Raw genomic sequence first — 13,652 nt, forward strand, 5'->3', positions numbered from 1 at the left:
TATCTAATCCCCAACCTTCTTATCCTTATAGGATTACATTCAAAGTTTAGATTAATAAGACTCTCTCCCTCTTGGGAGATTACATTCGAATTAGGACTCTAGACTCTTGCATCCGAGTTGGGCTTCTCTGCTACTTGGGCTGCTTCCAGGTTCTTCTGCGAGTTGGACTTCAGCTGTTAAATGGGCCTGGCTGCGAACTTGCTCCGACTTCAGGCCCGGTTTCATACTCGAAGCGTACCGAATCAGTCAAAACCTAAAACACAAAAGTTGTGAGCCTTTCTTTCTTCTTTGTAATGTTTTTTGAATTTCCCAATGCGGAGTTCGGAATTGTGAGTTAGGGCCAGATCACTGACTGTCGCCGAAACTGTGCAAAATCACCCGAATTGGCCTGTTTCCTTCCAATTGCATTCTTTATTGTCCTAAATCGAAATACAAGACTAATGAGTGCATTTAAGTGCTAAAGTAGTGTAAAAGGATGAAATTAAGGAGACAAAATAAGGTTCTTCTAAGTCTCATCAAATCCCCCCACACTTAAACTTTGTCCGTCCTCGGGCAAGGCAAAAAACTCAAGTATTCACAAAAGTAACTAACTATTGATTTTCATTCTTTCTTTTTCTCTACATGAGGCCTGGTTCATTTCATGCTTTAGTTCCGACTTGGTGACCTTCCCTCTTTCATCTCTTTCTCCCTTTCTTCTCGTCCAAGAGTGATCGCAAATCACCCTTTCTCATGGTCCCAGGATAAATTGACAGTCAAGGAGCCAAACCTTCTCGACTGAAACTCCCTGGCTGAACGGGAACTCATTGCTTTTAACAAACCAATACAGCCAGATTCTTTTACCTTTCTTTGTTTCTTAAGCCAAAACAAGGTGTCCTTATTGCCATAATCTTGCTATGTATCACATCTCCACCACTTAGTATGAATTCCTAGGATCTGAAGGTGAGAATGGGGTTGGGGTTCTAGGGTGAGTGCATTTTATGCTCCATCTCACCCTTGCTTTTGTTTCTAGATGTGAGTGCATTTTATGCTCCATCTCACATTGCTTTTGTTTCTAGATGTGAGTGCATTTTCTGCTCCATATCACATTAGTCACGATTCTTTTTTTTTTTTTGCACAAAAATCATAGGGTTTCGCCGCCTGATTCATGAATTCATTGATCGTGGTCTCAATATGCCTAACACAACAAGTTCTAGAATAATCAACTCATGTTTGACAGATAATTATGTGAAAATCCATTATGCATTTTGCCTATTGATCGATTAAAATCATGAGGTACCATATTCAGCCAAGAAAGATTCAGTTAGTCATGCTTGCATCCTATCTTATCTGTTCAGCCTAAGCACATGATTCTTGATAAGTTGAAATCATTCAAGGATAAGCTTCTAGGAAGCAGAAATTTCAAGTAGGTAAGGTGTCCCAAATTTCCATCAGATTTTCCTAATCCCCTCCCACACTTAAGTTATACATTGTCCCCAATGTATGTGATTATGCATAAAGTAGAAGGATTTGGGGGTACTTCCCTGTTCGCTTTTTGAGGTTCCTGCTAAACATAAAAATCAAAGCCAAACAAAATTCCAAAATTAACTAAACATAATGGGTTGCCTCCCAGAAGCGCAATTGTTTAATGTTGTTATGCTCGACATCCTCCTTTTGCTCCTTTAATCCATTGAATACCATGGAATGTCCAACGAGATGTCTACTGTAGAGGGGACATTTGCATTCTCGTGGAACAACTTCAATCGATGTCCATTCACCTTGAAGATCTTACTTGTGTCGAGACTTTTGATCTCTACTGCACCATAAGGAAAAACATTAGTCACAGTAAACGGACCCATCCACCTGGAACGCAGCTTACCTGGCATGAGTTGAAGTCGAGAATTATACAATAAGACCTTTTGTCCAATTTTAAATTGTTTTCTTAAGAGTGCATTGTCATGGAACGATTTGGTCTTTTCTTTGTAGATTCTTGAATTCTCGTATGCCTCTAACCTCAACTCTTCCAGCTCTTGCAACTGGAGTTTCCTTTCCTTCCCTACTTCTTCCATATTCATGTTGCATTGCTTGATTGCCCAATAGGCCCTATGTTCAATTTCCATCGGCAAGTGGCAAGATTTGCCAAAAATTAACCTGTAAGGGGACATACCTATTGGGGTCTTGTAAGCTGTCCAATATGCTCAGAGAGCATCATCTAGACATAGGTTCCAATCCTTCCTTCCTGGATTCGCCGTCTTTTCCAAGATGGACTTTACCTCTCTATTGGAAATTTCAGCTTGCCCGTTAGTCTAGGGTGATAAGCAGTGGCAATTCGGTGATGCACCCCATATCTTCTCTACAAGGCTTCAACTGTTCTATTGCAAAAATGGGTCCCTTGATCGCTTATGATAGCTCGAGGAATGCCAAACCTACTGAAGATGTTAGACTTTATAAACCCTACAACACATTTAGAATCATCAGTTTTGGTGGCTTTGGCTTCCACCCATTTTGAGACATAATCAATTGCCAAAAGTATGTAAGAAAAACCACAAGAGGGGGGAAAGGGTCTCATGAAACCAATGCCCCAAGCATCAAATATTTCACATATAAGAATGGGGGTTTGGGGCATCTCATTCCTGCAAGATAGTGTACCTGTTTGTTGACATCTTTCACAGTTTTTACAAAACAAGTAGGCATCTCTAAATAGGGTGGCCCAATAGAGCCCACTATCCATGACTTTTCGAGTAGTCCTCTTTGGCCCAAAATGGCCCCCACAAGCATAATTATGACAAAACCTTAGAATCGATATCTGCTCCTCCTCAAGGACACATCTCCTAATCATTTGGTCAGAACAAAATTTCCATAGGTAGGGTTCGTCCCATACATAATATTTTGCCTCATACCTGATTTTATTCTTTATGGGTCTGCTAAGGTCATTAGGCAAAATTCTCGTGGCCATGTAATTCACAATGTCAGCATACCATGGAGTCATACCTCTCATGTGGAACAACTACTCATCAGGAAACAACTCATAGATGGGAGAGAAGTCCTCGTCTTTCACCAACCTACTTAGGTGATTAGCCACCGAATTTTCAGCTCCCCTTCGATCCTTGATTTCTAGATCGAACTCTTGGAGCAAGAGTATCCACCTTATCAGCCTCGGTTTCGACTCCTTCTTTGCTAGTAGGTATCTCAAAGCTGCATGGTCAGAAAAAACAATCACTTTAGAGCCAAGCAAATATGACCTAAATTTGTCTAAAGCAAACACAATAGCTAATAGCTCTTTTCTAGTGGTTGTGTAATTGCTCTGTGCAGCATTCAACGTTTTGGAAGCATAGTGAATGACATGGCTCTTCCCATTTATTCGCTGCCCTAGAACAGCCCCTACTGCATAATTGCTTGCATCCGTCATGATCTCAAAAGGCAAGTTCCAATCGGGTGGTTGAATGATGGGTGCAATGTTTAATAAATTTTTAATCTTGTTAAATGCTTCCTTGCACTCATCATCAAAATCAAAAGGCACATCTTTTTGCAGCAATCTGGACAATGGCAGGGCAATTTTTGAAAAATCTTTGATGAACCTACGATAAAAGTCTGCATGTTCAAGAAAAGAACGAACCTCCCTAACATTTGTAGGGTAAGGTAAACTCATAATTAAATCAATTTTTGCCTTGTCGACTTCTATTCCTCTGACTGAAACTACATGTCCCAACACAATACCCTCCTTCACCATAAAATGACATTTTTCATAGTTTAAGACAAGATTTGTTTCCACACACCTATTTAGAATTTTACTTAAACTATTCAAGCAGTCATCAAACGAATCACCATAAACAATAAAATCATCCATGAACACTTCAATGCATTTTTCAATAAAATCAGAAAATATGCTCATCATGCATCTTTGAAAAGTGCCTGGAGCATTACACAAACCAAAGGGCATTCGTCTGTAGGCGAAGGTGCCGAATGGACAAGTGAATGTCGTTTTCTTTTGGTCCTCCTGCGCAATAACAATCTGATAATACCCGGAGAATCCATCGAGAAAACAGAAGAAAGCCTTACCTGCCAGCCTCTCTAGCATCTGATCAATGAAAGGTAGGCGAAAATGGTTCTTTCGAGTGGCCAAGTTGAGTTTTCAAAAATCTATATATAGCCAAAGGAGAGGGCTGTTTTCCAACTCCTTCTAGGAGATCATCTTATCTTTAGGAAGTCTTGATTTTCTTTGAACTAATTCTATCTATCTCTTATCTAATCCCCAACCTTCTTATCCTTATAGGATTACATTCAAAGTTTAGATCTAATAAGACTCTCTCCCTCTTGGGAGATTACATTCGAATTAGGACTCTAGACTCTTGCATCCGAGTTGGGCTTCTCTGCTACTTGGGCTGCTTCCAGGTTCTTCTGCGAGTTGGGCTTCAGCTGTTAAATGGGCCTGGCTGCGAACTTGCTCCGACTTCAGGCCCGGTTTCGTACTCGATGCGGACCGAATCAGTCAAAACCCAAAACATAAAAGTTGTGGGTCTTTCTTTTTTCTTTCTAATGCTTCTTGAATTGCCCAATTCGGAGTCCGAAATTGTGAGTTAGGCCCAGATCACTGACTGTCGCCGAAACTGTGCAAAATCACCCGAATTGGCCTATTTCCTTCCAATTGCCTTCTTTATTGCCCTGAATCGAAATACAAGAGTAATGAGTGCACTTAAGTGCTAAAATAGTGTAAAAGGATGAAATTAAGGTGAGAAAATAAGGTTCTTCTAAGTCTCATCAAGATCAATGCTTGGGTCCCACGCCATACAAAGAAGCCCAACTGGGCAGCAGTTTGGAAGCAGTTTGAGCACATAGACTTGTTGGGCTTAAAGCCCATTTCAAACTGGCCTATTTTAATTAGTTAAATAGAGGGGGCAGATCTGGGATTAAATTAGCAGATAGGATAGAGTCCTACCCTATCCACTCAGAGAGACCAGATCTGAATTCAGATTTGGAAACCTCCTGATAAGATCAGGAGAAGGCTGATCTAATCTAAAGATAAGGTAAGGGTCTTATCCTTATCACTTAAAGAGAGTCCAAATTCAAATAATGATCTGAATTAGGAAACTCCTGATAGGATCAGGAGCTGATCTCTTTAAACCTATAAAAACAGGTGGGGGCAAACCATCCATATCATCCAAGCATCCATAGATCAAATCTCAGATAACCAAGAAAGGAGACATCTACGCCATCTTCTGCTCTTGCGTTCTCCTCTAGTTGCCACCTCACTGCTAGTTCGATCTCCTTGGTGGGAGAAGATCAAGAAGTGTTCTTGATATCAGTCTTTGGAGAAAGGCTGATAGGAAGTTGTGCTCACTGCCTCCATTGGATTCTTCCTGAAGAGTTTGGTTCGTGGGACGGACCCTCGTGATTCTGCTCCTCCATCCACTGTGTCATCTTCAGTGGGAGTAGTCTTTGGTGATCTTCTTTGGGCGTGAACACCTCCATTGAGCGATACTATTTCTCTGTATCAGGTATATCCTTCTCCTACTGTTTCGTTTCAAATCTAGTTCGGTTTATGGTTCAAGATTGATCATTGAAAAATATGATTTTTCTAAAATAGGGAATACGATTCCTAGTTGAAGGGAGAAAAATTTTGAAATTCGCCCGCCCTATTCCTCAAGTTTTGGGCGTCTATGTGATGGATCTCTCCCTCCCTTCAACAAGTACCTCGTTATGCTAAATTCCTTAAAGAATTGTGCACACATAAGAGGAAATAGAAACTAAAAGGATGCGAAAAGGTGAGAGTAGGAGAGAATGTTTCTGTAGTCATTGACGGGTTGTCGAAGCCCTCAAAATTAGTACTAGTCCCACAATAAAATATTTGTAAAAAGTTGCACTATGTCGAATCCCACATGGAGCTAACAGTAATCTCTCAGCCGAATGAATATTATCGCTGAGTGGGAAAATTAAATAACTGAAATTAAAAGAGAGTAATAGCAAACTAAACAAACAAGAGAAATCAGTCTTACCGAATTCTGGTTCAAGGGTTCGGGTTAGTCAATTGGCCATCGACCATAGGTAGACTCTGGTAGTCTTGCAATTCAAGCATTTAACCTTAGATTTATTAGGATAACCATAATAAACCTTGTGTTTTCCTAATTCAGCTAACCAAATCCAACATTCGATCAACACTTATCACTAATCGACTGGGTACGATAGCGCTCCATATTAACTAGTGATAGCATTAAACTTTGTGAAAATAGTTAAACCAAAATAACAATAATTGAGATTGATGTAATTATCGAATCTTATTTCATTGATTCCCTTTAGGTTAAAACATGTCAATGCATTGGTCAAAGGCTGTCACGAACAATTGACCCAGAAAGATATTAACCTAATTGCTACTTGTACCACTATTCATGACAATTACGGATCATTGAACCATGGATAGTAGTAGGAAAATCAACATTAATTAATTTGTCAGACTAATTAACATTAACATCCGTAGAGAATAAGCACAAGAATCAACAAATACTTGAATTAAAAAGCAAGAACTTGAATTAAATACAGAACGTCACGATGATACAATCGAACCTCCCCCCTTGAACCAGAAAGAAAAGCTTAGCTGCTCATGATTTTCGAATCCTTCAGGCTTTGCTTCTCAGAAGGCCGAACTGATATTTCTTGATGGAGTTGCTTGATGCTTGATTTCGTGGCTAATTGAGTGATGCCTAAAGCTGGTCCCCCCCCCCCCTTGATTTCGTGGAGGAGGGGCTCTCTCCAACTCCTTCTAGGAGATTAACCTCAAGTTAGAAAGTCCTGATCTATTTTGAACTAATCTTATCCTATATCTTATCTAGTGATCTAATCCAATCTTCTTATATTTATAGGGTTACATTCAAAAATTTAAATCTAATAAGACTCTCTTTCTGGAGGTTACATTCGAAATTGGGACTCTAGGCTCTTGAATTCGAGTTGGGCTGCTTTAATATCTTGGGCTGCTACAAGGCTCTTCTGCGAATTGGGCTTCAGCTGTGAAATGAGCTTTGCTGCGAACTTGCTCCAACTTTGGGCCCAGTTTCATCTTCGATGTGGACCGACTCTGTCAAAACCCAAGACATAAAAATTGTAGGCCGTTCTTTCATCTTTCTGATGCCTCTTGAATTTTCCAAATCGGAGTCTGGATTTGTGAGTTATGCCCAGATTACTGAATGGTGCCGAAACTGTGCAAAAACATCCGATTTGCCTTGTTTTCTTCCAATTGCCTTCTTGCTTGCCCTGACTCGAAATACGAGAGTAATGAGTCCAATTAAGTGATAAATTAATGAAAAATAGTGAATATTTGGGGATAAAAATTGGGTACTTTTTAGTCTCATCAGTCATTCAAAGCAAACTCCCTACAAAGTGCAAGGATCCAGGTATGTTCAGTATCCCCTGCATGATAGGTAACACTAGAAGTGAGAAGGCCATGTTAGACTTAGGAGTTTCTATTAATGTCATGCCATATTCTATATATGCTTCATTGAAACTTGGACCTTTGAATAAGACTGGTGTAGTGATTCAGTTGGCTGATAGATCGAATGCATATCCTAAGGGTGTAGTTGAGGATGTTCTTGTGAAAGTAAATGATTTGGTTTTTCCTGTTGATTTTTATGTGCTTGATATGGATAATGGTGATCAAATCATTCCTATTTTGCTAGGAAGACCATTCTTAAAAACATCCAAAACTAATATAGATGTTTATAGTGGCACACTCACCATGGAATTTGATGGTAAGACTGTTAAGTTTAATATTTATGATGCCGTGAAATATCCTACTAATGATAATCCTGTTTATTCTGTTGATATGATTGATTCTTTAGCACAGGAAGCTTTTAAAATTGATGGGAAGGATGGGTTGGAGATTGCCATTAGTGAGCATCTTGAGAAAGAGGGGCCAATGTTGAATGCTTATTTGTAGGAAACGATTGCAACATTGAATGGTTCTCCAGAGTTATAACAGTCAGATAATGCTCCTTATATTATGTTGTCGATTTCTAATGGGAGACTATTACCCTCTGTTTTGCAGGCCCCTATTCCAGATTTGAACTTACCCATGATGGATGAAAGGGGAGAACATTGAAAGCTGCAACCACGAGAGCTAGAGGACCCGATTTATGATTATTAAAAATAGGGAAGTTTGCTTTTTCTTTTTGTTTTTGCATTTTTAGTTTAGTTATTTCCATCTTTCTTTGCATTTTACTTTACATTGGGGAAAATGTAAGTTTTAAGTGTCGGGGAGGGGATTTAGGTTAGAATTTAGTGTGCGTTTTAAAATTTGATTGCGTTTTTCTGCATATATCAAAAAAAAAAAAAAACTCAACTCTTTTGAAATCAATTAAAACAGTGTTCTAGAACAACTCTTGTGAATTTGGTAAAGAAATATGATTAGGGAATACAGGATTCACCCGAGGCCACTCCCTTTTTATGCTAGTCCTAAATCCAGGTTTAAGTAAATAGGGTAAATATTTTACCAAGCAATTCAATTGGTAGTACAGAGCATAAAATGCACCTACCAACCAAGCAATTCAATAGTAGGATGAAGCATAAAATGCACCTACCAACCAAGCAATTCAATGGTAGGACGGAGCATAAAATGCACCTACCAACCAAGCAATTCAATAGTAGGATGAAGCATAAAATGCACTTACCAACCAAGCAATTCAATCAGTAGGACGAAGCATAAAATGCACCTATTGACCAAGTAATCATAACAGTGGGATGGAGCATAAAATGCACCCACTGACGAAGTCCTAAAAGTGAGATGGAGCATAAAATGCACTCACTTCCTCCAAAAAGAAATGTTTTCCCTAGTTTACTACCTGATTTGTAGTAGTAAAAAATTGGATTGGTGGATGGATGAGTCGTGTATAACTTGGTTATGTTGATTTAATGGTTTGCATCAGTTAACCTAGAATATTTGTGGAAAACGATGAAGGAAGGTTGAGTTTAACTTTGGTAGAATAGTTTTCTTAGTGGCTAAAGTTTCGTCTTGCCCGAGGATGGGCAAGGTTTAATTGTGGGGGGATTTGATGAGAATGAAAAATATCATATTTTTCTCCTTTAATATCTAGTCTTTTATATTTATTTTATGCCCAAATGCACTCATAATTCTCATATTTTGGTTTAGGGCATGAAAGGAGGCATTAGGTGAGAAACAAGGCTAATCGGGTCATTTTACTCAGTTTCGGCGCCGTGTTGTAGATGGAGCATAACTCTCTCACCTTGTAACAAAGGCTAGACTGAGGCCATGTGGCTTATGTGGAGATCAATAATAGGGTCCCATGCCATACAAAGATAGTCAAGCTAGCCTGCATTAAAGGAAGTGAGCCTAAAAGCTTAATGGGCCTAAAGCCTAATTCGAACTAGGCTTAATATGATTAACTAAATAGGGGGTAAATTTGGAATAACTCTTATCCACTTAAAGTGTCTAGATCCAAATAAAGATTTGGATTAGGAAACTTCTAATTAGACTATTTCCTGATGATGGGTGTCCAGGATGTAATCGGATTCTAAGAATTGGGCGTTTCGACTGCTGAACACTTTCTGCTCACTTGGGTCATAGAATAGATAACCCACCGAATCCTTTGGGTAGCCTATAAACAGGCAACGGCTGGTTTTAGATTCCAACTTGTCCGCACTTGTTCTTTTAATGTGTGTAGGATAACCCCAAATCTTCAAGTGTCTTACACTTGGCTTCCTTCCTGTCCAAAATTCATATGGAGTTTTCAGAACTGATTTGGTTGGAACCCGATTCCGCACGTAGATAGCAGTCTCTAATGCATATCCCCTAAAGGATGTGGGTAATTGTGAGCGTACGAGAAGCGACCGGACCATGTCCAACAAGGTCCTATTCCTCCTCTCTAAAACACCGTTGAGTTGAGGTGTAGCAGGAGGAGCTAGTTGTGACACTATCCCATTGTCCCTTAAGTAGTCCCTGAATTCGTCAGAGAGATACTCGCCACCTCGATCTGATCGAAGGGCCTTAATTTCTCTCCCTAACTGTTTCTTGACTTCCTGTCTGAACTCTTTGAACTTTTCAAAGGATTCAGACTTATGTCTCATTAGGTACATTAACCATATCGTGAAAAATCATCTGTAAAGGTGATGAAATATACGTGTTGGTTGCGTGTCCTAACACTCAGGGGACCACATACATCAGTGTGTATTAGGTCAAGAGTGCCTTCAGATCTTTCAGGCTTACCGTCAAATGGCCGCTTAGACATCTTACCTTGAAGGCAAGGTTCACAAGTGGGAAGATTTTCTATGGTTAGAAAATCCAAAGGACCATCCTTTACCAGCCTTGTGATTCGGTCAACACCGATATGGCCAAGTCGGTAATGCCAGAGGCATGTGGGACTTACTGTATCACGATTCCTTTTCTTGGGATTTTTGACCGACGTAGTTTCGGTTAAGTTAGTTTCCAGAGAAGGATGTAGAACATAGAGACCGTTCTCTAGTTCCCTGCATGCGATGAATTTGTTATTCCATTTAACAATAATCATATTTCTAAAATAAACAATATATCCATCAGCACACAGTTTAGAAACAGAAATTAAATTTCTTCTCAAGTTTTGTACATAAAGGCAATCTTGGAGTACAAGTATTCCTTCTTTAAAAACTAATTCTATGGTTCCTATTGCCGCAGCTGCAACATTTGCAGTTGTTCCCAAGAATAGTGTCATTTCACCTTCACTCAACCTTCTGCTAACTTTGAACCCCTGCAGTGAGTTACATGCATGAGTTGAAGCCCCAGAGTCAACACACCAGGACACAGAAGTAACTAACATATTAGTTTCTATGACACAAGTTTCGATGTTACCTTTCTTAGATTCCAGGTAGGCAGGACAATTCCTCTTCCAGTGGCCGGTCTGCTTGCAGAAGTGACAGACAATTACCTTTCTTACCTTTCTTCTTCTGCTTCTTAGGTTTGGTAGTTTTCTTCTGGGGCTTCTTTGCCTTTCTCTTTCTCTTGCCCGATTTTTTAGCTTCGGCAAGCATAACCACAGGCTCATCCTTCTTGAGTAGATCCTCGGCTCTCTGCAACATATTGCTGAGTTCCTGGACGCTGACATTCAGCTTATTCATATTATAGTTCATTGTGAACACATTGAAGGAAGAGGGCAAAGAATTGAGGATGGCATCCACTTGCATGCCAAGATCTAGCCCGGATCCAAGAGCTTCAAGTTCGTTAATGTATCCCATCATCCGAAGACAATGGTCATGAACTTTCTGCCCTTTGGTCATCTGCGCAGTCATGAACAATTTCAGGACCTTCTGTCGAGTAGAATGGTTCCGCTCTTCATACATTATTCTTAGACTGTCCAATATGTCCTTGGCTAGTTCGATCTGATCGAACTGCCTCTGTATTGAGTTGTCTAATGAGGCAATGACAAAGCAGCGGGCTAGGGAGTTCTTATCCTCCCAATCTTGGTAGTCCCTCCTACGGGCCTCAGAAGCCCTATCACCCAGACGTTCCGGGGCAGGATTTTTCACCACCTTGCCTAACTTTTCGGAAGTTAGGACCAGCATAAGATTTTTGTACCAGTCGGCATAGTTTGGGCCCTTAAGCTTGTTATCATCTAGAAGATTTGCAAATTGACTGTTTGCCATTTTCTGATAAAACAACAAAATCATTAGTCCACAACCTTAGTTTGATTCATGTTACCTACATAGATATGGCTTTTAATCTATGTTCCATTCCCATTTGTTCATCTCTGAGATTTCCCTCCTTTCTCAGTGACGGAGACGACGAAATGTCTCTGGAAATGTGGGAAATCACATGGGGTGCGTGAAGCCAACTGTTTCAGCTGCATAACCCCACCACCTTTCTGTGACGGATCATATCCACTCATCAAATGAGTTTCCCTTTGGCCTCTGTCGGACAAGGTTCAGAGCCGTTTTCAGGTAAACCTTTCTGTCCAGTGAGTGCACACCCATCATATTCAGGTTATGCCAAGGTACCGTGAGAGAGTTCCCATTTTTTGGTGAAGCCCCTCCCACATCGGTCTATGACGCCCCTATCATCTTATGAAACACTCTAATATATCCAACAGCAAATGGATAGCCCAATTTTATGGTGCGTTTCCTCATTACTGAAGGACCCATCATTGTGCTAATGACGGAAGGCCTTTAGAGAGTCCATCATATGGATCTCCCTATCACATGCATTCATATTTGCTGGAGGGAACGAAATTACGCCCTATTTTTAATTTAGGTCAAACCAGAGTGGCTCCCACTGACTTTCATAAAGTCAGATTTCTGGTGGGTCTTAATCGGCTAGGGGTTTCGTACGCATCCCTTTTTCAGGGTTGTGGGGCCCACCAAGCAAAGAGGGGTCATCCAATGACCTTGAGGGACACCATGGCAATGATGTGCATTCAGCCATGGTGTGCGCAAGAGCCAGTAACGAGTCTTCATGGGCCAAGTACTTATGGTCCATGGTCGCAGCACATCAAACATCCAAACATCATATGTAAAGGAGGAATTGAACCAATCAATTAACTACTGTAAAGCCCATTGAATAGCCCATTAAAATCTAAGTCATTAACAATTAATGTCTACTAGGTGTATGGGCTGAATCGCAGTTAGCAGTTCGGCCCATACAGCTCATCTCACTGTAATGGGCTTTTGCAGTTTTAACCCTTTAAAACTGGGCTTTACAGGTGGGCCGAATTAATCCCTGTAATTGAACATCAGATTTGGAACAGCAAGTGTGAGAAATATGGACTATAGGACTGAAAAATAGTCCCTTTCGAACCCCAGATTCGGTCCAAACAGTTTTGGTCCAATCTAGTCTGAAAAGGTCCAAAACTGATTTTCAATTCAAGAAATTAATTCATGAAAGATCTGAAATTAATAATTTTGATTTCAAACAATCACAAATCAATCTATTGACTATTCGCACCACCTGCAAAACAGAGGTTAATCACAAGTGTTGCAGTTTCACAAACTGCAAATCGCAGAAAGCGATTTCTCCATCTGCAAATCTCCAGCGCCGCCATCTTCTTCCTTCTTCTTTAATCAAAAAAAATAACAGAAATCCTATTTCTATTAATTACATTCTTGATCAAATCCTATACATTCAATCTAAAATAAAAATAAAAAAAAATATTTACAGACCAAATTAAATGAAATAAATAAATACAAAAGAGAAAGGGTGCGCAGACCATCTGCACCAAATCTGCACTGCGATCTCCAGGTTCGAACAGTCCATTAAATCAAAATAAATAAAGAACATTTGTAAATAAATTTTGGATTTAACAAAAATTAATTTCAGATCAATCGCCCTTAACAAGAAACAGTTCCTTGAAATAAAGAAAAACAAACTGCGCAAATCTTGAAAAAATAGGGTCAGATCTGATTTTCTTTTGGTTCAAGATTCGAACCTGTGGCTCTGATACCACTGAAAGAATGGTAGGATCCATCTAATGGACGCCACAAAGGTTGCGGAATGGGTGGGCGAATTTCAAAAATTTTCCTACCTTCTCTCAACTGGGAATCATATTCCCTAAATTTAGAATGCAATATTCAAGGATCCTACTTGAACCATAATCAAACCAGATCTGTACCAAAAGACAAATGGGAGGAATATACCTGATCCGGAGAAGCAGTATCTCCCAAAGTTGGTGTTCACGCCCAAAGAATGCACCAAGAACCATTCCTGCTGAAGA

At 39.9% G+C, this 13,652-nt stretch overlaps 1 protein-coding gene across 1 annotated transcript; it reads left to right on the top strand.

Moving 5' to 3' along the window:
* The first annotated feature begins 7,378 nt into the window (after positions 1-7,378).
* Positions 7,379-7,900, top strand: LOC148789855 (uncharacterized). The gene has a single exon (XM_088893788.1). It carries the CDS (start codon positions 7,379-7,381, stop codon positions 7,898-7,900), a length of 522 nt encoding a protein of 173 aa, XP_088749914.1.
* Positions 7,901-13,652: the final 5,752 nt, after the last annotated feature.

Source organism: Nelumbo nucifera, chromosome 8 (genome assembly GCF_055504915.1).
Source record: "Nelumbo nucifera cultivar China Antique chromosome 8, China Antique-T2T, whole genome shotgun sequence".
In the NCBI taxonomy this organism is placed as follows: Eukaryota; Viridiplantae; Streptophyta; class Magnoliopsida; order Proteales; family Nelumbonaceae; genus Nelumbo; species Nelumbo nucifera.

What these genes read in the sequence shown, in the direction of transcription:
- LOC148789855 (XM_088893788.1), top strand. Translation starts at nt 7,379, where the DNA reads ATGATAGGTAACACTAGAAGTGAGAAGGCCATGTTAGACTTAGGAGTT.